This window comes from Emydura macquarii, unplaced genomic scaffold, assembly GCF_026122565.2.
Source record: "Emydura macquarii macquarii isolate MOO-44397 ecotype Brisbane River unplaced genomic scaffold, CSIRO-AGI_Emac_v2 contig_1390, whole genome shotgun sequence".
In the NCBI taxonomy this organism is placed as follows: domain Eukaryota; kingdom Metazoa; phylum Chordata; order Testudines; family Chelidae; genus Emydura; species Emydura macquarii.
Genome location: NW_027131527.1, coordinates 6,732,163 through 6,760,105, shown reverse-complemented (window position 1 = coordinate 6,760,105; position 27,943 = coordinate 6,732,163). Strand labels below are relative to the sequence as shown.

At 40.8% G+C, this 27,943-nt stretch overlaps 1 protein-coding gene across 5 annotated transcripts; it reads left to right on the top strand.

Moving 5' to 3' along the window:
* Nucleotides 1-443: 443 nt before the first annotated feature.
* Nucleotides 444-27,701, top strand: SLC16A9 (solute carrier family 16 member 9). Of its 5 annotated transcripts, none has more exons than XM_067552545.1 (7): nucleotides 444-1,055; nucleotides 5,714-5,779; nucleotides 7,582-7,790; nucleotides 21,375-21,518; nucleotides 22,895-22,990; nucleotides 25,310-26,221; nucleotides 26,582-27,701. In XM_067552545.1, exons 3-7 carry the CDS (start codon nucleotides 7,595-7,597, stop codon nucleotides 26,755-26,757), a joined length of 1,524 nt encoding a protein of 507 aa, XP_067408646.1. In that variant the 5' UTR covers nucleotides 444-1,055; nucleotides 5,714-5,779; nucleotides 7,582-7,594; the 3' UTR covers nucleotides 26,758-27,701. The 5 variants fall into 5 exon arrangements, with proteins under 5 accessions (XP_067408646.1, XP_067408645.1, XP_067408649.1 ...); XM_067552544.1 differs by having other exon boundaries at nucleotides 444-1,532; XM_067552548.1 differs by lacking the exon at nucleotides 444-1,055 and adding an exon at nucleotides 2,271-2,407.
* The last annotated feature ends 242 nt before the right edge of the window (nucleotides 27,702-27,943 follow it).

Sequence of the window (27,943 nt, the reverse complement as noted above, 5' to 3'; positions counted from 1 at the left end):
ACCATTGCTTGCCACTTGTACTTTAAGCATGCAATCTTCTTCAAACTGACGTGGTTAAAAGAAGGTGGCAGCTTGTAGCCCATCTGCATTTGGGCTCCCAATGATGCTAACAGCAGTGGAGCTGAACAGCGGCTCTGAGAAGTTTTGAGAAAATTCCCAGGTGTACATAGGGCCTGAGAGGTGCAACAAAGCTTGTGATGAAGTTGCAAAGAACACAAAGTCATGAGCAGGTCTACAGGAAGCTGCGTCTCGCAGACTAAGTGTCACCAGTCCGGCAAGTGAAAAAAAGGGTGCATGTGCAGAAAGGAGAGTGAGAAACAGCAACGGGGGGGCGGCGGCGGCTGTAGAATTCAGTTTCCTCTTGCAGGAGGCAGCTGTAAGGGGCTCCAGAAGTTAGGGTGACAAGCGTGACAAATCAGGACACTTTGTTTCAGGAGGCAGAGGGGCACAGCCGCATATATAAGACAAAGCCCCAAGTCTTGGGCCGTCGGGTCACCCCCTCTCTTTGCTTGTAATTTTGTGCCGAAACAACTCAAGACGGTCACCCGTGCCTGAAGCTTCACTGCAGGGCGAGTTCATGAGCAGCCGTTTCTACTCCTTTCCCCAGCGGCCGGGTGCAGCCGGGCCCACGTGGCTTCTCCCGGGCTCGGCCAAGCGTTGACCCGGGGCTGGGTTAGCAGCGGTTCTGCGGTCGCTGCCAAGGGGGGGGAGAAGCAGCAGGGAGCGGCTGAGGCGCGCCCTGCACCGGGCTCTCCCGCCGGCCGCTCTCGGTGCAGTGCCTCGGGGCTGCCAGGCTCCCGGCAGCGGCTGCAGCGCCCCTACCGCCCGCCTCCGCCTGGACCGCCTTCCTCCTTCGCTCCAACCGGTTTGGACCGGCCCGGTGCCCGCCCGGCCCCGCAGGGAGCAGCGGCCCCTGCCCGGAATGCGCCGGCCCGGCCGGCAGATGCTGGCCCCGGGCCACGGCCATAAATAGGCGGCGGCTTTGGCGGCCCCGCGCTCCGCAGCCAGCGCCGGGTCCCCGATGCGCTGCCGGCTGCACCCAGCGGGGCCCGCAGGTAACGCGGGCGGGAAGCGGCGCCCGCGCCCGGGACACGCGCAGAGCCCCGCTGCGGGCTGTGAGGCGGGAGGCTCCAGTCTCGCGCTGGCCCCGGGGCGCTTGCTCGCTCGCGGGCGGGACAGCCCCAGCCCCAGCCGGGGGGAACGGGCAGGCTGCAGGCTCCGCTCGCTGCCCCGAGTGCCTGCCCGCTCCGGGCTGCTGCAGCCGCTCCCTCTGCTGCTTAGCAGCGGATCGGCACCGGGTGCGCCGCCGCCGCCCTCCCTACACAGCCCGGGGTGGCTGAAGGCGGCCGCCCCATCCTCGGCTCGCCTCTCCGGGCAGCTCGCGAAGGTTCGGCCGAGCGCTGTCACTGCCCTGTCTAGCCCCGGTGCTGCTGCCTGCGTGTGGCCGAGAAGAGGGGCAGCCCTAAGTCCCGGCCGGCCGGAGCCCCCCGAGCGTTGTGGGGGCGAAATAAGGCGGTTACAGCGCTTCTGAGGTAGCGTTTGGGATTTCAGTTCAAGGCAACTCTAAGGAGCCCTGTCTGTGCACAGCTGGTGGGGTATATATGCCTCTTCTGTCGGCTGTCACTGGCCCAGGCTGTGATATGATCTATTGCAGGGGCCTTTGTGCATTAAAGGATGCTCTAAATAGAGAAAGCAGTAATCACTAATGGTTAGAAGAGGGAACTTCGATTCAGGACTCCTGGGTTCTGTTGCTGGTTCTGCCCCAGACTTGCTGTTTGACCTCTGGTAAAGCATTTCCTAGCACAGTGCCTCAGTTTACCCCATTTATAGGATGGACACTTCCAAAATGTTTTATAGCGTTTTGCATACGGTGCCTAGAGACCAGCCAGGTCCAGGCCTTACTACAATACAGATGTTTCATAATTTATAATAAAAGTAAGTTTAATTTCTTCCTTGCCTCTGTTATGAGACTTCATTAAAGTTTCTGAAGCATTGTTAAGTCCTCTAATGTAAGAAGCTATAAAAGTGTACAGTACTATTATATATAACTTCTTATTACAAATAGTACAGGCTAATACAGTAATAGTATGGTATTTTTACTGTGCACCCACATGCTATTGCTGTATATAATTGTGTTGTACTGGTGTTAGATTTGGAGTAATAATTTATTTAGTAATTTCACAATTGCCTCTGCTTGGATAGTGAGAGCAGAAAATTTGAAGAGTGATGTTTTACAAAATGTGTGCATCCAAAAACTCCAGTTAACTTCAGTATCTTTAAACACTGTGTTTAGGGGGAACTAGAGCTCATGGATTGTCCAGTTTCTGTTTATCCTAGAATGGGACAGACTGAACTGAACAAGAAAATCTTCCAGCATGTCAGACTAGGGATGTATCATCGCTAAAAGGTAGACAGGAAGAATCTGGGTACTAAGTAATCTGAGGGGAGACTTGCTTATTAATGATTTCTAGGTGTGTGTGTCTCTGTGTGTATAAACATTTATCATCCAAAATTGGCTTTGGGTAGGTCACGTAATCTTGTTCTCTGTGCCAGCGAGGAGGAAGATTTGTACTGAGGGAGGAGGGAGGAAGACCATGAAAATTGGTCGCTATAAAACATTGCATCAATTAATAGAAAAAGGCCCAATCGGAGACCTGTGCATATGTTGAAAAAACAGACAAGAGAAGGAGCAGGAATGGACTTTGACCTGTAAGGCTACAGCTGTCCGTCTTTTGACCTTTGCAACTGACATCTACTATTAAGTGAAGCTGAGGGACCATTCTTAATACTTACGGTTTAAAAAAAAATTTTTTTTTAACGGTAGCCTGTTTCTGATTGCTAATTATTTTCACTTTTTTTGTGGCGTGATCAGAATTTGAAAACAAGTATAATTTGGTTATACTTAGCAGATGGATGTATATGAAATCAGCTCATTTAAGAACACATTGATGCTTCTTTATGTGGGCTTGGTTTGTGCAATGAAATTGTTATCTGGTAATTAGAGTAAAAATCCTTGATTCATTTGGAAATGATTTTCTTTCACAGAAAAATGTGGTGGAAGAAAATATTTACTTTTTCATGAGTCCCAGAGGTTGGTTACCAGAGAAAGGGAAGAGGGGGAGGGGAAGGGGAAGAGTGAGTGAAGGAGGTAAATACTTAAAGGAGGAGAAATTGAGGGAGAACAGGGAAATTTATGAAAATTTAAATATAAAAATTCTATTAAAATTGTAAGCCAGAGTGAAGAATGAAAGTGCATATGAGTAACTTTAGAATAAAACTACAAATTGTTGTAATTACTAAGGAATAATTAGAAATTCAGAGTTATAATAAAACTTCAAAGAAACGTCTACCATTTCCCATGCATGATTCTAAATATTACACTACAACATGCCCTGTTCAGGGAGGCATTGGAGATTCTACCAGCAAAGAAGTACAACAGCTTCCATGCCTGGTTTTGAGAGAACCCCAGTAAGACCAGACTGCTGCTAGGAACATGGAAGTGATAGACACCCACTTCCTCTTCCCTCCACCCCTGCTGTCAGGTATTGCAGAAGGGATTCTTATTCCTGGAATCTTCTCAGTGCACATAAAAACTTTCAGGAGACACATTCCTGTCAATGGGACTTTATTTTCTCCAGGAAGAGTGAAGGGAAGCTGCACCATCTTAGGTAATGGGAGTTTCTCCTGAGAGCACTGAAGGCAGGAATAAGTATCTGAGGAGAAAGCACTGAGAATGCAAATTCTGTTGTTGCCTGTGCCCATCAATACAATGTGATGGCTGGAAAAGATGCCAGCAACTGGTAATTGAGGTAAAGGTTCTGGCTGTCAGTGGCTAAGAATAGCAAGGAAGAGTTGTAGCGTGTTTGAATTTGTTTTGTTTTAAAGTAATCACTGTGACAAACTTCCTGCTAATACGTTCAGACTTTGGATGTTGTTTTTTTTAAGGAAAAGGACCAAAGAATATTTTTTAAAATTGATGTTGGTAAGTCATTTGACACAAATTAAGTCTGCTGGAGCCCAATGAAACATTCTGATCCCAATTCACCCATGAGTAACTTCTCAAGTATGGCTGCACGCTCTTAAAGTGAGTCCTGTGCTCTTGATCTCAGCAAGACCTTGAAAATAAACTACATTTGAAGTGCCTTGATCAAGCTGTTTTTTAAAGGTGTTTGGAAGTTTCTTCCAACTCCTATATTTTTCTCAAAAATGGTGTGTCCAGATTACCTCAAATCAGGGCAAAAAATATCTGTTGCTTAGACAACACAATTTAAAGTAGAAATGACTCGCGTGTCTTTTAGGATGAGGACAAAATCAGGCTTATCAATGGAAAGCTTCAGCTTGTGACTATGTCATAATAAAGTTTGTTATAGGTTTGATTGTCTTAGTAAAAATAGTAAGTCAACATAATGTCTTTGTCTTCTTTGGTAAAAACAATCTGATATGTGAATGGAACTATTATGTAAATGATAGGATTGAATGTTAATTGCAACTAAAAGGTATGTTTAGGAAAGAGACTAATGTGCCTATACTCTAGTAAGTACCTTTAATTTTAATTACTGAAAAAAGAAAGAAAAAAAAAAAAACTAAAATAGGATGCCTCCAAAATGTAGCAAGCCAAATCATCAGCTGGTATAAATTGGCATAGTTCCATTAAAGTTAGTTACTGGAGCTATACAAATTTACTCCAGCTGCATATCTAATCCAGATTTTTAATCTTTTTTTCCTCCTTATTCAATTAGGGCATGACAAACCATTTGTGACCAAGAAAACAGTTTTGTTTTTTTCTTGACTGTCTGGAACAAGAACAACTGGTTTAAACAATTTTTACTGAGCCTATATGCCAATTTTCAGAGCTTCAACACAATAGAAATGTAGGTCTTGACACTGCAGCTGAAGAGTGTGTGTGTGTGTGTGTGTGTGTGTGTGAAAATATTCATAGTAGGAAAATATTATTTGTGGTATGGATTGTTAGAGAACAAAGCAAAATAGGTATTTTTAACCAGATTTTTTTAAGTGCAGTCTCCATTTCTAGTATTTTATTCATTTTCTGAGCACTTCCCTGTTTGTCAGCAAAATGTCCTTTCTTGAAAATACTGCAGTATGTACCACTTGCTATCACAATTGAACACAAAAATGCAAATCATGGATGGGCTTTTAGTGCAAGAGGATTTCTGCAAACACTTAAGTAGTTATGTGTGTATAATCTTGTGCTGAAATGAGAAGATCCCATATAATTTGAAGGCTTCTTACTGCAGAAAATATATTTTTAAATGACACTGATCAAAACTGCATTGTCTTAATTTGATCTCATATCTGCAAGCAAATAATACAGAGCAGATAGTTTCTCTTGATATGTTAGGGGCTAACAAGAAATTATGAGAGAAACTTAATATATGAAAAAAGCCTTGATTTATAGTTGATAGTCATATATTAAGACAGTCTGTCATCTTATAGCCCTGTAAATCATTCCTTAGAGTGGTCAAAGTTTATTTTGTTTGTAGGCCTGCAGTTATGCTCTTCTGGGTCCAAGGTTGCTGTCAGCCCCTAATTGATCAAGGGAAGGTCAATGTTTCCCCATTCAAATAAGTTTTGAAGTTCCTATTAAATTTTTTTAAAAAAAAGAATCAAGCCTTCACCATGGGATCAGACTTTTACTTTACTAGATATCAGGTGTTTGTGCTGAAGAACTTTTTATCTAATATTTTCCCTACAGGGAGAATTACCAAGTGGAACTGGAGTAATATAATATAGAAGGTTGAAGGAGTCTAGACCATCTTCTGTAAGTAGTGTACTACTTAAATCAATAACCTATTGCATCTTTATTCCTGCCATTTTCAATGTCTTAGAAATGAAAGTTTCTAGAAATGATAATGATTTTTGTTTTGTGAGTTTTCCATAATGTATTTCTTAGTTGAATTTTCATGTAAGAGGTATGCAGTTCTTAGCATTTAGTTTTTCCTATTTTTATTATTTTTGTAAAAATCTTTGAATTTTAGTGGAGAAGAAATATATATATTCCCTATATTGCAGACATGCTTTATGTTGCTTCTTTGCTATTTGTTTCTCACTTGAATATAACACTGTCACAGCACCTTCTTCCCAGTGATTTAAACTTAATAATATCCGGTTCTTATATAGTGTGTACATAGATCTGAAAGCACTTTACAAAGGAGGTCAATATCATTATGACCATTTTACAGATGGGGAAACTAAGGCAAAAAGTAGTGAAGTGACTTGCCCAAGGTCACACATCAGGTCACTAGCAGAGCCAGGAATAGAAATTGGGCTTCCTGCATATCAGTCCCATGCACTATCCATTGGGCCACATTATCTCTTCATAGTCATCCGTGTAGTGATTTATCTCTTGACTCTTTATGACTCTAAAATAGCATGGCCTAGAAATTCCAATTTTTTTCACTTGTTGGTCTAGGGGAGGATGGATTGTTCCTTTGGATAGCTGTGGGAGGATTTGTGGGCAGTCCATTATTAAAAGGAGTCTTTAGTCCTTCGGACTCTCTCAGGACTGATGAGTGTCTAGCTAGCTGTCATGGAGTTCAGGAAGCCCACACAAGTCAGATGCACCCTTTCCAAAATACACATTAGTAATATGTGCATCTTAGGACCTCTGCATAGTGTGGCAGCTCTGATGGAGTCTTAGGAAACTTATATTAAATCATGACTGCGTTTTTCAGGTGCATACAGCATTTATGTGCAGTTTAGGAAAATTGCTCCTGCTGGTTGTGAGGCTATAAAAGCAGTAAGGTTAAGGTGGTAGTTTTGGTGGTGCCAGTCCACCAGATGTCATTTTGTCTGCAGGAATGAGCACAGGGCTGGAGTCTGAATTCCGTTTCTAGTTCTACTAGTACTTCTGCCCCAAATGTGGAATCTCACTATCCCATGATTACACCTGCCTGCAGTCTAGGGTGAGCAAGGTTCAGTCTGGAGCTGTATGACAAGTTTTCTGTAGATGTCTTTTAATGTCTGATACTTTGTGGTGTTGCATGGGTTAAAAAGTGAACCCTGTACCACTGGAAAGCAAAATTAAGACCGAGTACTTGCATCTAGTCCCTAGATAAATGACTCAAATTTGTGACATTTTTATTTTTAGAAAGCTATTTTAGGTTATTTTTGGAGCAGTTTTATCTTTTTATTTATTTTCTCTCCTTCTGAGCCCTGTACAATTGGACTAATGGTAACTAAGGCACCTCCAGTGGAGGAATAAAAGTCGCAGCAAAATGTTGTTAAATGATGTAAGTGTAAATATGTATGGCTTATCATTGACGTTTCATGTATTGTTACGTCTTATGCGTGTCTTATAAAAAAAAGCCAAGTGATACTTGAAGTGTCATTTTGTTCCAGTGTCGTGTTGCTTGATTACTGTCCAAGAACCCTTGTGCTGTGTTGAGTGATGTTTTTTTTTTTTTTTTTTTTTTTAATTTGTTTGGGTTCTTTTGTTTTGACAAGTGCAGCTCTTTGTGTAAATAATACTCTTATGTACATAATCAAATGACTGTGTTAGCAAGTGTAGACACAATTTAAAATGTGAATTAATGTTTTGTTTATTCTCTGCTTTATACACAGCTGACAATAGAAAATGGTTTTGCTGAAGTCGCCAGATGGTGGATGGGGCTGGGTGATTGTCCTTGTTTCCTTCTTTACTCAGTTCTTCTGTTATGGGTCTCCATTAGCCGTTGGAGTCTTGTACCTAGAATGGCTGGATACTTTTGGAGAAGGGAAAGGAAAGACTGCTTGGGTCGGATCCCTTGCAAATGGAATTGGATTGCTTGCCAGTAAGTCTAGAAGCAGTGTATGTTTGTAAATGACGTGTTTTCTTCACATTTTTAATAGCTGTTAAATCTATTTTTGCTTTTAAAATGCACTAAATGATGTATTTAAGAATGTAAATCTAGAAAGGACTTCCATGCTGTATTTTGTTTTAATCAGAGGTGGTTAGTGGCATTATATTCATAACTATATTGTTGTGCATTAAAGTAAAACGCAAAACAATACAATACAATGTTAGTTTAAATAAAAAACCCAACAACCTGCCACTAATAATGTTGTCCTAAGAATAAATCCAAAATAACTGTTAGTTTAGCAAACTAAAAATAGCTGAACAAAACTGCTTCTGCTAAACTGTGAATCCTAATTTATACTGCGAACAAAAAATAAGAGGTTAGGTGGGGCACAAAATTTCATTTGTTGTTTTGTTGAAAGGAGAACAAATAACCATTATCTTGACAATGATTTGTTGGATCGCAAGGAGAGAGCAGTTAATGGACTAGTTGGTCATTTTTCTAGCTTTAGAAATGAAATTGCCAGTTGAAGGAGGTCAAGGGCTCAGTTCCACTCTCTTTACTCAAGGAAAAACTCTGACTGAAGTCTGGAAAGGCAAATATAAATGAGTGCAGTAATTTCAGTAACTGGGAGCTTTTCTTGAATGAGGAGTGCATCATCCAAAAAAGAACAGCAGGATCTTGTGTGATAGAATATTTCCTGGGATGTCTGTAGGTGAAATAACAGTGCTGCTATATGTCTTTAATACTGAAAGCTGGTTATAGAGCTTTGTAACATTGCTAGTTTTCACTATCCAAGGATTCATATATAGAAACTGTATTTTTGCACACTAAATCCAAGGCAAATCTTTATTTCCATCAGCAGATGTAGTCTTTAAGGAGAGATCATGGACAAAATCATGTCTGCCTGTGACAGCAAAACTTAATCCTGGGGGAATTCTGCACTACTGCGCAAGCACAGAATTCATGTCCCCCACAGATTTACACTTTCCCTGGAGAATAATTGATTCACGCACCCTTCCTGGGCAGCAGTACTGAGCGAGCGCAGTCTGATTCGGGCATTGGGATCAGCCGGGGGTGATTATAAATCACCGCCTCAAGGGATGGGTAGGACTGAGCGTGCGAGACTCTGTCTCTCTCACTTGCTATCACAATGCATCCAGAACTTGGAAGGGCCAGGGCTGGGGACACCCTGGCTGGTTGCTCCTATTGTGCGCCGGGTTCTAGCTGCTATTCCGGGCTTGGGAACAAGGGGGACGGGATTTCCTCTTCCCTGCACAGAGTGGCCAGGGCTGGGACAATCCTGCCCCCATTGCTCCTTAGCAGCAGGGGGAAGGGTCACTGTATAGGAAGCTTGCCCCCACCCCCATCCACCCAACCCCTATGTAACCGGACCCACCCCACCCTGAGTCCCCTGCTGAGCCCCACCCCCTCCATCAGGACCCCCAGCTCCACATCCAGACCCCCCCTCACTGAGCCCTCTGTGCTCGAACCCCTGCCCTCCCCTGCTGAGCCCCACCCTCTGCACCTGGACCACCCCATTGAGCCCCTACACTCGGACCCTCACCCCACTGAGCTCCATTGCCCCAGCACCTGAACCTCACAGCAGAGTCCCATCCCCACCACACCCAGACCCCCACTGCTGAGCCCTAACAATTTTCATCTGGACCTCCCTGCAGTGTCCCATTCCCCCTGCACATGGAACCGCCCGATGAGCCCCTGTGCATCCCGATCCCCCTCGCTGAACTGCCCACACCCAAATTGACCCACACAGAACCCTCGCCCCCCACAGCTGGATCCCCCCCCCCCCCAACTAAACCCCTCCACACTTGGATCCTGCTGGGCTGAGCCTGCTTGCCCCACATCTGGATTGGGGGGCAGGGCTGGGAGTGTGTGCGATGCTTTGTCCCTTTCGTGGTGCACCTGGTGTGAATGGCAGGGCCCCAGAGTGTTTCTGGGGCAGGCCCAGCCCTTGTGCTGTGTCAGGGTTGGGTACAACCTCACCACTGAGTCTGTATCCCAGGGGGGCTGCAGGATGATCCATCAACTGCATGCAGCCAGTGGTCTGCGCTCCCCACTGCCATTCTGGAGCCTCCACTCCCATTGGCCTTCTCATCTTTAGTCTGCAACAATTTCAGTTCTAGTCCAGTAACTGTACAGTGACATGCTGAGTACCACACTAGCTTTTAGCCAGGCCCTTCGCCAATAACCCAGTCTGGCAAAGAAGTAGTGTCAACGGGGATACTCAGTACTGGCCTCTGTGCACATATTTAAGTGCTGTGTCGGATCGTGGCCTAACTTCACTCCGAAGGATGTGCTGCCCTTTAGGGCAGTGTTTCTCAACCTTTTAAGTAGCAAGTACCCCCTGACTTCTGAGAATTTTAATAAGTCCCCCAACACTCAATATTCCACGGGATTTTATGTTTACAGACTAATGGGAGCCATATGTTGGAAGACGGGCTGAGTATATAAGGCCATGATATGACAGATCTAGTGTGGGTAGAGTTACCACCTTTACACCAGGGGTGCACAACTCAAGTATGTACCTGAGCTAGAGGTGATGTTGGCCAAAGCTAGGAGGCTTTGAGTCGCATGCTAATGCTGGGGAATATAAAGCGCTGTGCATAATTTTTGCCTCCTCCAGAAGCTGGGGCCTGCCACTGCCTCCCAGCTGGGAGCTGTGACCTGGCCCTGGTGGGAAGTGGGGTGCTGCTGCTCACCTCCCCCAGAAGCTGGTGGCTTCTGCCCGCCTTCCAGTTGGGAGTTGTGACAGGGCAGGAAGCGCCCGCCTTCCCCAGCTAGAACTGGGTGGGAAGTGGGCTATTGCCGCCAGGCTTCCCCAGAAATCGGCAGCTGCTGCCTGCCTCCCCTTCACTCTTTTTTCCCCGGGTACCCCCTGCCTGTGTCTCACGTACCCCCAGGGTTACGCGTACCACAGGTTGAGAAACTATGCTTTAGGATATGTCTACACAGCAAAGAAAAACCCGTGGCCAGCCTGTGCCAGTCAACTAGGGTTCGCGGGGCTTGAGCTGCAGGGCTGTTCAGACTTTGAGGCTGGGACTCTAGGATCCTGTAGTGTGGGAGGGTCCCAGAGCTCTGGCTCTAGTCCAAGCCCAGAGGTCTGCACAGCAATGAAACAGCCCTGCAAGCTTGATTCGGCTTGCACAGGTCAGCTGTGGGTTTTTCTTTGCTGTGTAGGCACAAGTCATCTGTGCTTGACATGCATGGAAATATTGGTATTGCTATATATATATATATATGGTGGAGCCATATAGATTTGCTGATATGCCTAGTGAGGAATCTATTTGTCAAAAAACATTTCCTGAATCTCTTCTGTCTGTATTGTTACAGACATACTTGCTGACAGGTATTTTGAAATAAATTCCCAAAACAATTGAAAAGAGCGTGATTATAGTGCATTATATTGACCAATAAAATATGCAGAAGTTGAAAATACTGTGTGCAGAATTTTTAATTTTTTGGTGTGAAATTCCCCCAGGAGTAAAAACTCTGAGCAAAGCCTCCCTTGAAAGAAAGAAGTTCTGTAACCAAGTATGATTATTTGCAATAAGTATCTTGTGCTTTCAGGGCTAGATTCATAAAGAGAATGTAGGCTTTGCAATGATCCCCATAGAATGCCTGGGAAGAGTTAGGCACTTAAAAAAAGGGATTAGCAGACTCCAATATGCTGAGTGGGGAGCTACCTAAACTAGCTAGAAAGGAATGCTGAGATCAGTGTGGCCTCAGAGGGAGGTACCAATCTCCATTTGGGATTCACATCCATGAATCCTCTCCTGAAGTGAGACACTGACCTGGCTTATGTTCTTTAGCAAGGGAGGAGGAGAAAGTGGCAGTGGTGCAATCTTTCCTCCTGCCCCTTTACCCAAGAGCCCACTGGCCAGAGCACCCACTCAGGATGTGGGAGGCCCAGGTTCAAATCCCTTCTCTGTTTGATGTGGAGCAGGGACTTGAACTCAGATTTGTGATCTCCCAGGTGAGTGTCCTAATTACTAGGCTATGGGATATTAGGGGGAAGTTCTCACTCAACCTCTCCTGGTGCTGATGAAGCTGTTTGACTTTGTGTAATAATTAACTATTCTTCGAGCCAGAGAGAGAGACTAGCTCAGCACCTAGGCACTCATTTAGGTGGGGGAAACCTGGATTTGAATCTCTGCTTCACATCAGACACCTAGGGATTTGAACCTGGGTATCTCACGCCCTGAGTGAGTGCTCTGGACTATTGGGTAACAGAATGGCCATCAACCTCCTTTCCCCATCTTTTGTGGTGCTAGGTGTTCTCTGAACAGGCCTACTGGATCCATCCCTGCAGGCAAGCTAGTCAGGGCAGGGCAGACACCTAGTTATGAATCCTGCTGGGGTTTAGGCATGACGATTTAGGTGCTGAGCAACTCAGAGCTGTCTGGATTTAGGTGACTATGTGCAGGCCTAGTGGCAAAAATTTAGGCTCCTAGGGGAATGTGCCCATGAAAACTTCAGGCACTTTCAGGCTTAAGTGACAGCTGGGCAGTTGTTTTGTGAATGCCAGTGGTACTTAACTGTTGGCCTTAGGTGTGTTTAGCACCTCCTGGGAACTTCTCTGTGTGTGGAAGGATTGAGGACTAAATGAAACTTGTGTGAGGGGAGTAAATGAGAGGGAAGATGTTCTTTCCACCCTTACCTCAGTGACCAAAGCTCTGTGGCCCACCACCACCAGCAGCCAAACCCTCCTCTGTGAGAAAAGTCCCAACTTCCTTCTATATCTGTCAAACCCATCCCTTATTTTGTGCTAGCTACTAAGCCACTGACTCCCTCTACCTTGGTACAAAACAAATCATCAGTACTACATTTTACAGCAAGTTGAAATTTCTGTGACATACATTAAATGGAAGGAGGGCCTGTAATGCATTTTCCCACTGAATAATTCAAGTATTCTTTTAACTGTAAATTCTGTTTAAAAAAAAACCTGTTTATCAGTATTCTGGGTGTGTTTACTCTTTTTAGAGCAGGGTGAGAATGCTGCCTGCATAATGGTCCTTCTTATATTTTATAGTTTGAACATATAATGATGAGAAGAGCTTTACAAGAGCAATGCTCACAAATATTTGATTGAAAACAAATTGTTCACCCTGGTGTTCCAGAAAGTCAAATCCCAGCGCCTTGGCATTTTCCCCTGGTCGTTCAATTTGCATGTAAATATTTTTCAGTAAATGCCATGACTTATAAAAAGGAGGAATTGGATTATTCCTGAAGTGCTAAAATATACATACAACTTCCCAGCACACAGCTCATTTATACCTTACTGACATTAATGTAATATCTGATGAGATGATTACTTTTGTAATCTGAAAAAAAGGTAGTTTCTTGCAACTTGACAGGACTTGACAATAAACTCATAATCACTTTTGATTAGGCAAATTGTTAAATCATTTGAATTAATGAGTCAACAGAACACTAAAGGGTCAAATTCTGTTCCTGGATAAAGCTGGCAAGAAAATGAGCATTCCTGGTGCATATCTGAGGGCAAAATTTAGCCCTTTGGTTGAAATTCAAGCTTCCTGTATCAAGTTTGACTAAACTGGCTTTGTGCAGGGAACGAGGTAGAGACCAGGAATATGGAATTCATATGTTAGTGCTTGAGTGTATGTGCACATGAGAGATGATTTGTCATGGAACTGGAATACAATTGTAATTTCTCTCTGCCACTTACATAGGAGCTCAGTACCTCTCCTCTCCCCCAGTGCCAGGACAATACATGGTTTAAACAGCACAGAAAATCTCTTATGGGCCCTCTACCCTGAGATAAATTTCACCTGTAATAATGAGAAATGTTTCTAATTTCCTAATGTATTATCTTCATTAAATAGTGATTCATTTAACAGTTGCCACTAGTAAGAGCATAAGAAGGTGTGGCACTTAAATCATTTATTCATTTAAACATTTTAGTGATTTATCAATTATTCATGTAAGAGGTTTCAGTGTATTAACACTTTAGGGTTACACTTTCTACCTGTGCCATGGCAGGTTTCTGTAGAGCTTTATTATTTCTGCAAACTGTTTTCAAAGCGACATCTTCAAGTGCCACTTCGCTAACACTTTTGGCCTGAACTTTGCATATTACTCATGTTAGTGATAAATTTCCCATTTAGTTACTACTTTCATGTGTTTTTGGTGTTCTTAAAGTACAATACTGCTTGGGGACTTCCCCATTTATATAGTGAATGAGAGCTAGGATCTATTATCCTTTACACTGGTGCAAATATGGTGTAGCTCTATAGATGGCCATGAGATTATAGTACACCAGAGTAACCGAAATACAAATGGATCCTCAAGTGTGTTAATCAGACTGGCATAGAAAACAAGTATGTTAAAAGAGCACTATCCATTCTTTTTTTTCTTCATAGTTCAGTGTTTAAAAAAATCTAAATTTCAGAACTGCTAATCATGATTCATTTTAACTCTTTCCTTTCAGTCCAGAGGATCTGCACACAGCCCTGCACATTATGTAAAACACATGTAACAAACTGAACTGGGAATCAAGTAGCTCTTTGGATCTTGTGCAGCACCTCTTTATTGGAGTGAATTTCACATTAGTCTAGTGTCCCAGTTGTTGCCAGGATTATAGTTAAGAGAACATATCGTTCAGGCAATGTCTCATGTCAGTGTTGTTAAAATATGGGAGTCTTACTTTTTGTGGCATCATTGCATAGGTTAGTCATAACCTCCCTTTTCATGCTCCGATTATAAATGGTGTACAAGTCAAGAAAAGGGTTTATTACACTCAAACCTTGCAATAAAACTATTGTTAATTCTGTGCATGTTTATTTTTGTAGATGATCCAAAGACTTAAATACAGAAGGAAACTACTCTTCAGTTCAATTGACTGAATTATTTTGAATGCAATTATAATCTCAGTAAGGAAAAAAAAAAAAAAAATTAATTTCTCCTTTCCCCCCAGTTTTAGCAATTTAGGGTATTGTGAAAATCTATTATGTTCCTTTTTAAAAGTACTTTTTTTTTTTTTTTTTTTTTTTTAACTTTATATTCACTTGGTATACAAAACAAAATTTAAATCAGAACCATGCAATATACTACAAAAAACCTCCGTCCCCCAACAACCAACCACCAAAAAAAAAAAAACCAAAAAAAACCCAATAGCTGAGCCCAAGTAATGTTGCATCATAACATTTTATAGTAGTAGATGACATCCCATCGTGCAGTGCAAGAGACAGAGTAATTTTTTTTTTAAATGTGGAAGAGGAATAAGGACACTATACACTTGCTTTAAAAACAAATACAAATTCAAACACGGTAAATTTAAGTGCAGAATGCTTTTTGTGGTTTGAGGTATAAAGTACATAACTTTACCATTTATTTTGTGAAAGACTTTTCAATGAGTAAAGATTTAAGGCCAAGTCTTGCATGTGTACAACTCCAACTGTAGTTGGTGAAAACTATGAATGGACATCTGAGAACAGAACTGGGCTCAAACTTTGTCATTTTAAGACTACCAGATTCTTTTCAAATGGTTTTGAATGAAAAGTCCATTAATCAGTCACAAGTAGGTTGCTTTCCATGGTGAAAGGGCTTCTGGGGCCTATGCCCTTACCCAAGAAGAAGCATTGGTAAGTGTTCTTTCAAAGCTGTAGAGACCTGTTAGTTTCAGAGAAACATCTTAATATGCAAAAGTCTCACTACAAATAAAAATGCTTAACTTTTGCATAAGGTGACTAGATACTATTCTGGCATTGCATTCTCGTTAAACAGATTCAAGCAGGAATTAATTACTAAAGTGGATCAGATTAATGAAGACCGTAATCAAAGAAAGATTTTTTCCATTCTTTCTTGTATCATTTCTGCTAAATCATCACAAGCAAGAAATAAGCAAGCTGGGAGAGAGAAAGTGAAGAGAGGGAGATGTTAGTACTGATTGTCTACAAAGCAGGATGAGGGCTGCTGCCTATGAAGAAGAATAATTATCTAGGGACCCATGGACTGAAGCATCTGTCTTGGAAAGAACGTGGCCAAAAGCTCTAATTAGTAGTATCTTGTGAAGCTGGAGCTTGCTGGCCACATGACTACCTTGTAGATCTCTGATGAGGCTAGTGCACTTTCTGCCTTAGAGGTGGCAATAGGTGATTTAAGGTCCTTAATAATTTGGCTGGAAAGAAATAAAAAGTGAGGAACATATTTCTTATTTGTGTGCAAGGCAGATATTTATAAATCTTCTGCCATCAAGCTTATGCCAAAGATTGTCTTGCAGATGTTTAGCAAATGTGAGGAAGTAATTCCTTCTCAGGAAACATAGAGAGATGACTTTGCTTAAGGAATGAGTTTGTCTGAGAAGTATTTTATCTTGGTGAAAGTCACTATGTGATTTTTTTTTTCCCATGGAGAGTGCTGTTCTCTCTGAAACGCTCCTGTCAAAGATAATGGCTACCAGAAAGCATATTTTTATTAACAGAAAGTAGAGAGGCACAAGGCCCTAAAGATAGTAAAGGAAAAAGCTCTAAAAACCAAGTTTAAATCCCATTCCTGAAAGAGGGATAAGAATGTAGGAGCTTGACCAGCTTAACTGCTCTCTGAAATGTGAGAATTTGCGGATGTGATGAGGTATACAAAGATTCAACATCTAACTTGAGAAAACTCCTGAAAAATGGACTTTTAAGGTACTTGTTCCTAGAAACCAAGGGCCACAGCATCTTGCAGAAATGGTAGAATATTTGACATGTCTGTATCTTCAGGTTTCACGTTCTTTTCCTGCACAAAGTTTTTGAGATAAATGATTTCCTAGAGGCCTATAGTCTTTGAATTTCTGCTAGAGAATATTTTGCTTCTTTTAGAATCTCCTTGTTCAGATCCCATGAAGTTTGAGCCCAATATATTGGGTCCTTTGAGACAGGATGTCGACTTACTGGGGGAGAGAGAGACACGTGCTGACCAATGGATGTCCCTATGAGGCCTGAGTAACTATGTCAGTTTTATTTTTGGACCCTCTTTTAGGTGAGGGGTGGCAGAAGGAATTTATAAAGGAGTGGTTATGTCTCCCAGTATGAGAGTCTGTTTTCACCCAGAGCCTTGGGTTCCCTTTAAATGGCTACTCTGGCATTCCTTGTGCTGGTAAATAAGTCCATCACTGGAATGCCAAATTTCTTTGTCACATGGAAGTGTGATAGTAGATTGATAACACAGCCATGGGGTGTTTTTCCTCAGGGCAGTAGGGAGGAAGGGCCAACAATAATTTCTATTCCTCCCCCCCCACCCATCCATTTCTCTCCTCACCTTCAATCCTATTTTGGAATGAAGCATCTTTCAGTGGGGCAGGTTGGATGTAACTCTCTCTCGACCCTATGAAAGCTATTCATGATGGGGTCCAAAGGAGATAATTGGTTGTGAGGGAGTAGTGTGAGGCAGCACTCCTCACAGGGTTGCATGTTTTGACTTCTTGCTGGCATGGGAACCAAGGACCAAGCTTAGTGCTTCAACTCTGATCCTCTGCTTGGTAGCTTGTTGAATTATCACTGGCCCACCAAGACATTCTGGGAAGCTTTGTATGAAGGATGTGCTGGAATTTAGAGTTTGTCTTCATAAAAAAAAAAGGGGTCGGGGGGAGAGGAAGGAAAAGGAAGTGCTGTTTCTCTTGTTCGCAGGATACCGACCAAGAAATAGAGAATGAAAAGAGAGTGCAGATTCCTCTGCTCAGTGGAATTGTTATTACCACCTAATGTTTTTAGTGTAGCAGAACTACTTATGTAACACACAGATGTAATCCTGTTGTTTTGCTTATAAAATTCTGTGATTTTAAGAAACATACCAATTTTAATTTGCCAGTCTAGTAATTAATTGCAAGAATTGGCAACAACCTAACACGTAAACCACTTGCCCTCAGTAATTGTACTGCAGAACTTTCATCCCCACAACATGCTGATTTTGCCTTTCCCCTTGTCAAGCAGCAAGGTTGAACTTCCCACTTGCTTCCTCACCTCTTCTAAAATCAAAATAACCAAACTCCACAATCACACTCCTGGTTTTCTCCATTAACTCTTTCTCCCTTATCCCTTGCCTGGATAGAGCCTTGATGTAAACCGTTCTGTAGAGTCCTAAAACTAACAACCTTTTTAGAAGCAAAAGTGTGACCTGCCTTACACTTGGCCTATGGTTCCTGCCTGCTGCCAAATCTGACTCCATCCTGGCTTGCCTCCTAGAACTTCCTGTGCCTGTGCCAGTGCTGATGATAACCATACTAAAAGCTTTGCCCACATTCCCAATTACTAGTTTCCACATGCACCAATTCACAACTGCTGTTTACCTTATGTTACTCACCTTGCTTCAGTGCCCATCTTCTGAGAATTCCCCATGTTCCAACTTGACAAATGTCATCTAGTACAGTAGTAATCGACCAAATTGCCATCTACTACATAGTGTTTTTAGAGAATTACAATTAGACATGGACCTGATCCAAGTATCCTTTAACTATGAAGTTGGATCCAAATTTGAACTTCACAAATGGCCCCTGGCTCTAAAGTTCGCCATTCTGAATTACTTTCAAACTTAGGAATTTCAGATATGAGTTTGAATTTTGCAGTTCAAGGCCACTGCTAGTTACAAGTATTATTTACTCATTTATATGACACCATAAGTTTGCATAACACTGTAACGTGAAAGGTCACGGTCCCTCCGACAGATATAGCAATTTCCTGAAATGTCTTTGATAGATCTAACTGTATTAAGTTTATGTATCACTGTGGGCCAGGGACTATATGTAATTCTATGGCAGAGGGTGACCAGAGCTCCTCCAGGAATTATGAGCAATGGGGAGTGATTAGACAAATTCACTCTGGTCGTAACATCTCCAGAGGGGTATTAGCACTTGGTGAGGCTCACATGTGCTGGTTCAAACTGAATTCTCTAGAGACCAACAGATGACAGGCCTCTTGGATAAATAGCCTGAATTTGAACTGACTTAAGGCCTTCTTTCTGATTCAGCAAATGGACAGAACCATCTGTCCAAGGGGGGAGGGAATGACTGATGTCTGCCAGAGCCCTTGTTGGAATTGGCAGTGACCGCTGGTAAGCTTATTAGTACACACGTAGGTTCTTTTATTGTTTTTAATATGTTTTCTCTGTAATGCTTTCACCTTAAGACTAAATATGCTGACTCATACTGTGGTAACATAACTGTGGGCAAATAACATGTTTTTGGCCTCTGAAGAGAAAGCAAAGAACAGTTTGGTTTGCAGGTGAACTCCCAGATCAGCAGGGAACTGTGCAGCCTAGGTTAAAGCCTGGCCAGGGAGAGACATGGGTGATGACTGAAAAACCAGGACTCTATGGTTCTTGCTGGAACATAGAGGAGAAACACAGGTGCAATTTTCCTGAACTATTTTAGTCCCTGCCTCACATTTAAAAATAAATGCTCTGTTCTGTAGCCTTCTCTTCTATAGGAAAGATGAGGAAGAAGTGTGTAAAGAGGAGCCTTTTATGGAGTGGGACTTACCAGAGGTGTGTAGTGATGCCACTAGGAATTATTTCAGATACTTGCATATAATTTTGTTTTTCATTCTGTATTTCCCTGCCTGTAACACATGAGTAAGATACTGTCTATCTGATTCTGAACTCGCTCATCTTCAATGTTCTACTGACCATATGCTAGGTCCTAGGATGCATCAGGCGAGGTATTTCCAGTAGAGGTAGGGAGGTGTTAGTACCTTTATACAAGGCCTTGGTCAGACCTCATCTGGAATACTGTGTGCAGTTCTGGTCTCCCATGTTTAAGAAAGATAAATTCAAACTGGAACAGGTGCAGAGAAGGGCTACTAGGATGATCCACGGAATGGAAAACCTGCCTTATGAGAGGAGACTCAAAGAACTTGGCTTATTTAGCATAACCAAAAGAAGGCTGAGGGGAGATATGATTGCTTTCTATAAATACATCAGAGGGATAAATACCAGAGAGGGAGAGGAGTTATTTAAGTTCAGCATCAATGTGGACACAAGAACAAATGGATATAAACTGGCCATCAGGAAGTTTAGATTTGAAATTAGACGCAGGTTTCTAACCATCAGGAGTGAAGTTCTGGAATAGCCTTCCAAGGGGAGCAATGGGGGCAAGAAACCTTGCTGGCTTCAAGACTGAGCTTGATAAATTTATGGAATGGATGGTATGATGGAACAGCTTAATTTGGCAATTGACTGATTTTAGATTACTAGCGGTAAATATACCCAATGGCCTATGAAGGGATGTTAGATGGGGTGGGTTCTGAGTTACTACAGAGAATTCTTTCTGGGTGTCTGGCTGGTGAGTCTTGCCCACATGCTCAGTGCTTAACTGATCACCATATTTGGGATTGGGAAGGAATCTTCCCTCAGGGCAGATTGGCATACGCCCTGGGTTTTTTTTCGCCTTCCTCTGTGGCTTGGGGTGTAAGTCACTTGCTGATGGATTCTCTGTACCTTGAAATCTTTAAATCATTATTTGGGTATTTCAATAACTCAGTCTTAGGTTAGGGGTCTATTACAGGAGAGGGTGGGTGAAGGTCTGTGGCCTGTGTTGTGCAGGAGGTCAGACTAGAGGATCATAATAGTCCCTTCTGACCTTTTAGTCTGAGTCTATATATTTTTTAAAATTAATTTAAAAAAGAGCTCTATGCCTTATGACCAGTTTTCTAGGCTACAATTCCCCACAGCTCTGGTCTACACTAAATCCCATATGGTATGCCGGTTTTAAAATAAACACCAGAAACGCTTTATAGAACAATCTCTTATCAGAATAATCTATTTGTGGTCAGTCTTCCATTTTCTGAGGGACTTTGGGGAAAGGTAAGATACAGTAGATGTTTTCTTTGTGTAAGCACCAGATGGCACTGTTGTCATTATTGTAAGGAAAAATTAATAATAGCGAAACAAGGTGGGTGAGGGGTAATATCTTTTACTGGAACAACTTCTGTTGGTGGAAAAAAAACAAGCCCTTCAGGACCTGAAGAGGAGCTTTGTGTAGCTCAAAAGCTTCTCTCTTCACCAATAGAAGTTGTTCCAGTAAATGATATCACCTTACCCACCTTGTCTCTCTACAACAACGCTGCAAAAAAAAAAAAAAAAAGTTTTATGATTTTAACAGCTATTTTCCTTTTCCTGAAAAGCATTTTAGGACCTATGGGTAAAGGAAGGTTTGATTTTTCTTTTTATTATTTTAGGATCTTTACAGATAGCTTTTACAAATTTGTAAAAACTAGGGATCTGACACATTTTGAATGGCATAGATTTATTCTCCTACTAGCACCAGGCTTTTCTAAAATCTCACTATAGGTGTAAAATAGAATGTTCATATTTTCCTGGAACCATTCAGTACTGTTTGAGTGAAGCTTGCTAAGAACGTATAACATTGCACTTGCATGTATGGCATTTTAGGTTTATGATGTACTGTATTGAAGAATATAGTGCCACTGAGGATCGTAAACAATTTTTAAGAACTACACCAAATATATTACTGGAAAAGAAACCTTTGAGTTCTTGTTTACTGGGACTGATATTTAAAAGCTGTCTTCTTTATTCTCTTCCTTGCCCCCCCACCCTTCCCTGTAGGTCCTGTCTGTAGTGCATGTGTGTCTTCTTTTGGAGCAAGACCTGTGACAATCTTCAGTGGCTTTATGGTGGCTGGGGGCCTGATGATGAGCAGTTTTGCTCCGAATATATATTTTCTGTTTTTTTCATATGGAATTATTGTTGGTAAGAAATTTCATTATTATTCATATTGAGACTAATTTAAGCATTCAGAAACTAAATGTAGAATTTATATAAAGGCTGTTATTTTCTGAATCAGGACCAGATCCTTCAACTGCTCACTCATGCAAGCAGTCCTTTCTGTGGGGCCTACCATAGGCCCAGGTGTCTGCTGCACATTTGCAGTTGCAGGATTGAGGCCTTCCTTATCAAGGAATAGAGAACTGTTTATTTTAAGAATAAATGGATTGTATTACAACACTGGCTGAGACAAGGAGCATGAAGGCTTTTGAGTATTCCTTCAAAGATATGAGTCTCAAAACTAATGTGTTACTACCTTTCTCTGATATTGCTGATTGTTAGTGGAAGAAAGCTGAGATTTTCCCATTAACCTGCTTTCTTCAAGTTTTCTACCATAGTTGTGAAGTTGTAAACTCATAAGAAAAAAGCTTTTAAGGAATCAGGTAGTAGAAGGACTAATAATTTGTTAATTATTAGGAAAGAGGTGAATAGTTACCTTGCATTTTCTTCATTTAACTGAATTGAATTTACGTTACATGAAATTACTGTATTCCAATTAGCTAGCAACCAGCCATTCTGTTTGAAATAGTTTGATGTAGAGTAAAACAAAGGAAGGAAGTATTCCTATTTGATAATGGTTGGATTGGTATTGTAATCTTAAACTACTTGTCATACAATTGGCCATCCCGGTAGTTTGGGAAATCAGTCATTACAGCTGTTTGGATGGAAGCCAATAAAGCAGTAGTCATTGGTAGGTAACAGGATTCATATAGAAAACAGGAAGATTAATACTGAAGTTTCACAGCTTGGCTCCTTTTATTCGAGTAATCTTGAAAAATAACTTTATTTAAAAAATGGCAGGAGTAGCTTTAGACAGTTTGGCTGTGTATGTCCAAAATGAAGATAGTTGTGATATAGGCAAAGAAAACTTACAAAGAGCATTATTGGTCTTTGCAATTTGTTGGGACTGGAGACACAGACCAAGCAAATTGATGCCATGTGTTAAAGTATTGTTTGTGCTTTGAAATTAAGTCTCTAAAATTCAGAAGTCTGGTGATGAGGTTTTTTGTTTTAAATCTGGATAGAAAGGTACATTTTATATAAATATGAATTTATCTGATGCAAGGAAAAACAAACAATGCAGTAACTTGAGGGGGAAAAAGAATGTTGATTCTTCACATCCAATCTCAGGTCTATCTGTAAATACAATCTTTAATTGTATTTATTAATGATACTGCTCTGCATGCCTTAACTGAATGTTGTAAAGTATTAGCTAGTTCCTGAATCTTCTAACACAGGTAAACTATGTATAATGTTATACAGGATGCCTTATTCTTTGATAAACTTTCTATATTTGTTAGGGCTTGGATGTGGCTTATTATATACAGCAACAGTAACCATCACCTGTCAGTATTTTGATAAACGCAGAGGCCTTGCACTTGGTTTGATTTCAACAGGTATGTTTTTAAAATATTACAAATCTCTAGTTTATACATCCTACAACTGCTAATTGCTGATATTGTTGGTCAATGAAGAACCAGAAAGGTTTAGACAAAATATCTTTAAAAATGTCAAAATTTGGTCAATAAGAATGTTAAAGAATCAAAAGATCTATGTTTCTAGTTAATAGCAGTCTATATAGCAATGAATGGTAGTGCAAAATAACAGGAAATGATGCTCTAGAATAAAATGCAACTCTGTTCATAATTAGAATTGCTATTATATCAGCTTTTGAGGTGAGAGTTAGCAAAGCCGTAGTTTAAATGGAAAATTTTCTAAACGTTTTGTCTTTTTAAGAGGACACTGAAAGTTCAAGTTTAAAAAAAAAAAAAAAAACCCATTCAAGTCAGAGGCCCAAATCCACCCACTTCAATATATGCATAGAAGAGATCCTCTGAGCGTGGATCTCTTGAGGAAGTGGGGCTCAGCTTCCTTCACAGCCCATCTATCTTCTGGATCCCTGGAATTGTCCATGGTCCTTACAGAGAAAGGGTTGTAAACTGGGTAGGCCAGCATGGAAGTGGGCAGAGCAAGGTGTACTTGAGAGTGCATGTTGTTCCACTTCTGGCCTTCTGGGGCAGTTTTGACCACCTGTGGCGTCCTGCTGCATAGAGTCCAAACACTGTCCCACCCCAGTAGGAAGCTAGGGAACCCTACAGAAATATTCTTCCATAGAGTTTCTTCCTGTGGGTCCTAGTGTGGCAGGGACGATCTGATCCATAGTACTTTGTTTAATTTTGTCAAAGTAGTGGTTGTTTTTGGTGGTCATTTCGTGTGTGGAAAACAGTTCTGTGGATTTTTGTATCTAAACTTTTCCTAGTGTGGTACAATCAAAAATTGTTCATATTTATTAGTCATAACTAGATAGATTTTAAAAAATCTAAAAAAACCCAGCAAAATTTAGAAATTGGAAGATTTTCTCTACCATATTATAACAAATGTACATGAAAATGTCCAATCAACTTTATTCAGACCGCCAGATTCAACACTGTATAAGTAGTTGAAACTCCATTGACAGTAATGGGGCTGCACTCACTTAAACCAAGGGTTCAATTTGGCTTGAAGATTTGGTATAAAACAGTTACTTTGTTTACTAGGGTAAGGCTGTATAAAATGATTGCGTAGTAGTTATTTGTGAATATTGCCTCTGAATGTTCATGCTTGTGAAATGCACCACTGGTCATGCTGAGTTTTGGCCCAGACTCCTCTGTTCCTTCTGCAAAACCCCAGAGTAATTCTGAGGAAGGAGGGCACAGAGTGTACTTATGCTGAGTTTTTATTCATTTAAAAAAACCCCTGTATTTCAAGTTGATGCCCTTTTAATCATTCATTTCATACTTTATACATATTGGTTTTTTAATCCTTGTCTTGTCGACATTACTCACAGTATGTTATTTTCAGATATGTTGAAGTGGCAAGGGTTTTCATTCCCTACAAGCATATATATACATACACACACACACAGATGTATGTTCAAAAAAGAAAACTTAACTTCAAAAGGCACAGCTCCCTGGATTTACACTGTGATATGCCCAGCTAGCCAGACTGTCTAAAGCAAAGCACACTGTCTAAGGCAAACTGGCCTGTTTGTCTTCAACGGCTGTCATCAGTGTATTGCCGCAATATAAGTTACCACATGGTTCCTTCTAAACAAGCACATTCTTTTTAAGATAAAAGCATTATAAAGATGACCTATTAAAACAATAAAAAAACTTACATATGTGATAAAAAGTTTACCAGAGGTCCCCCTTCCCTCCCACCCAGCCTAGGGCTCTGGTAAGCTTTAGTCCCTCAAAACTCATAACTGGGTTTTCCACATGGTTACAGGCTCATATCAGTCTTAAATCCAGAACTTGCACAATGGCTGTGCAGAGCAGCCATTTCTTCATAGAGCTCATGCTTTGATCTTGGCCTTCTATAAGAGGTAATCAGCAAAGACTCTCTGCAGGGTAATTTTTTATTTATTTATTTATTTATTTGGACATAATGTGAATTGGGTAATTTTCATTAATCTCTTCCTAGAGATTCCCCAGAAAATCCACTTAACACTTATTATCCCAGAAGTCCATACTTGTCTGACATTTTCAATATGTTCTTTATAATTCCCATATCTTGTATCTTACATACAATCCTAGCCTACAATAATACATACACTTAGGGCAATTTCCTTGGATGACCTGATTGTATTGTCTGTCAGTTATATTTCACAGTCACTTTAATATTAGCTTGCAATTAGAGAACTGAGGTAACCTCACTGATTTTATTTCCTTTTCTAGGTTCAAGTGTTGGACTTTTTATATATGCAGCATTACAAAGAGAACTCATTGACCTATATGGACTGGATGGATGTTTGCTAATAGTTGGTGCATTATCTCTAAATATACTAGCATGTGGCAGTCTAATGAGACCTTTGGAGTTATTGGATTCCTCTTTGCCAGAAAAGTCATGCCTAGAAAAAGTTCCAGATCAATATTTGATTTACCATGAAAAAGAAAATGTTGAAGAAAATATCAGCATCCTTGAAAAGGGCTACAGTGAAGAAAAATGTGTGAATAATACGTCCAGCCGTGATTGCAAACAGGACAGCATTTTAAATAAGAATGGATTAATATCAATACATGCAAAAGAGACAGACACTTATAAACAGAAAGTTGTAGAACAGACATACTTTTGCAAACAGCTTGCCAAGAAGAAGTGGCAACTGTATTTAAATTACTGGGAAGAAACGTTGTTTCTTTTTAAAAACAAAGTATTCTCATCACTTTTTATTGCCATCTTACTTTTTGACATTGGTGGATTTCCTCCTTCGCTGCTTATGGAAGATGTAGCAAGAAGTTCAAACATTAGTGAAGAAGAATACGTTATGCCTCTTATCTCCATTTTAGGGATTATGACTGCAGTTGGTAAACTTGTTTTAGGAGTACTGGCAGATTTTAAATGGATTAATACTTTATACCTATATGTAATTACCTTAATAATGACTGGAGTGGCTTTGATTGCAATTCCATTTGCCAAAAGTTACATGACACTGGCAATACTTTCTGGAATTTTAGGTTTTCTCACTGGAAATTGGTCAATTTTTCCATATGTAACTACAAAGACTGTGGGAATTGAGAAATTGGCACATGCATATGGGATATTAATGTTCTTTGCTGGACTTGGAAATAGCCTTGGACCACCAGTTGTTGGTAAGATATTAGGTTAAGTGATGTCAAATTCTAATTAGAAATTTTTCGGTATCAAATTAAATAAATGTACACCGAATTTAGTTCTAGTTCATTCTGATGATAGTCAAATTATAAAATTACAACCTTTAGAAAACTACAAGTTTTCCTGCAGCTGACCAGACTAGTGAAAGGGGAATATAGCGCAATAGTTCATCATATTTAAACAGGGTTTTTTTAGATTGTATTTGTTAGTTTAGTACTTAATGGTCTAGTACATAATGTTATATTTTGTTATAAATTCAGATGTGGTTCTCAATAGTTTTCTGCTGTATGTTCAGTAATTGTGTATAACTGACTTCATTTTTTTCTTTTTCTATTCAGGTTGGTTTTTTGACTGGACACAGACATATGACATTGCATTCTACTTTAGTGGATTTTGTGTTCTGCTGGGTGGACTTCTTCTGTTGGTGGCAGCACTGCCATGCTGGAACAACTGTAATCAGAGTGCAAAGCCACCTCCAAATACTTACTCCTACACAGTTGCATCTAGTGCTTAAATGTCAACTGGACACACTTCACTGCATTTTTATACTATATGGCAAAATATTTTTAGTAATTTTTCCACTTATTTATGAAATAGTCAGGAAAAAAATCCAATGATGCTTGACATTCAATTTAAAATTTTTTTTAAGAATGGTCTTGCTTTGTCTACTGTGTTCTGTGGGTCTGTCTAAACTGCAATAAGAAACTTGCAGAACTGAATCTCAGAGCCTGGGCCAGCTGACTCGGGTGGGGACTGTGGGGCTAAAAATTGCAGTGTAAATATTTTGGGAGTGGGCTGGAGCCCAGGCTCTGAGACCTACCCCCCCATCTGAACATCTGTCTACATTGCAAATTATAGCCTGCTAGGCCAACTTCTACAAGCCTGAGTCAACTAGCCACGGCCAGCCGCAGCTGTGCCAAGGTTCTTTTATTGCAATGTAGATTTACTCTGTGTTCAACCTCCGTTTACTGTAACTTCCTTTCAGTAATGGGGATAGTCTGCTGTATTGTCATTAGCTGTTTTTTTGTTTTGTTTTTTAATGAAAAAATCTTGTGCTGTAGAAACTTGGGAATAAATTGGAAGGCCTTTTTCTTAATGGAAAAGAATGGCACTAATGTCTCCCTTCAGAAATTTCAAATAGTTATACAAGGAGAGGCTCTAAAAAAAGGAAAAAAATACCTTATCACCTAGAATGCAATATATTGGTAAGGTGCTTATATCATGATGAGGTAAATGTTTCCTTTTCTTAAGGTTTCCCACTTTATTGTAAAGTGTCAATGAGAGAAACTTCTGTTGTAGAACTGAAGTAAACGGTATGGCAAAACTTAACATTCTGACAGCCACTGCAGACTAAGATGCTATGCTCCAAATATTTTCCTGCACACTTTTTGAAGTTTGTTTAAAAACTGTTGAACCAAAATCTTTCAATCCAAGGAATAAATATGATTGTGGAAACCATCTTAATCTCTTAGTCAATTATGCAAGCTCTTCATCCTATGTTAGACTGGAGTTGTGGGGTCTCATCCCACAGACATGTTCCTAGGCGCTTTCACTTATTCTCATTCTATTAATTGAGTCTGGCTTTTCCAGGCCCTGTGCATCGGAATCAAGTTCACCTTCTTTGTGCTCCCCAAATTCCCACTGAAGGCACTGTGTGGTTTTAAAACTCCTTGAGAAAAAACATGCATCATGAAGAAACA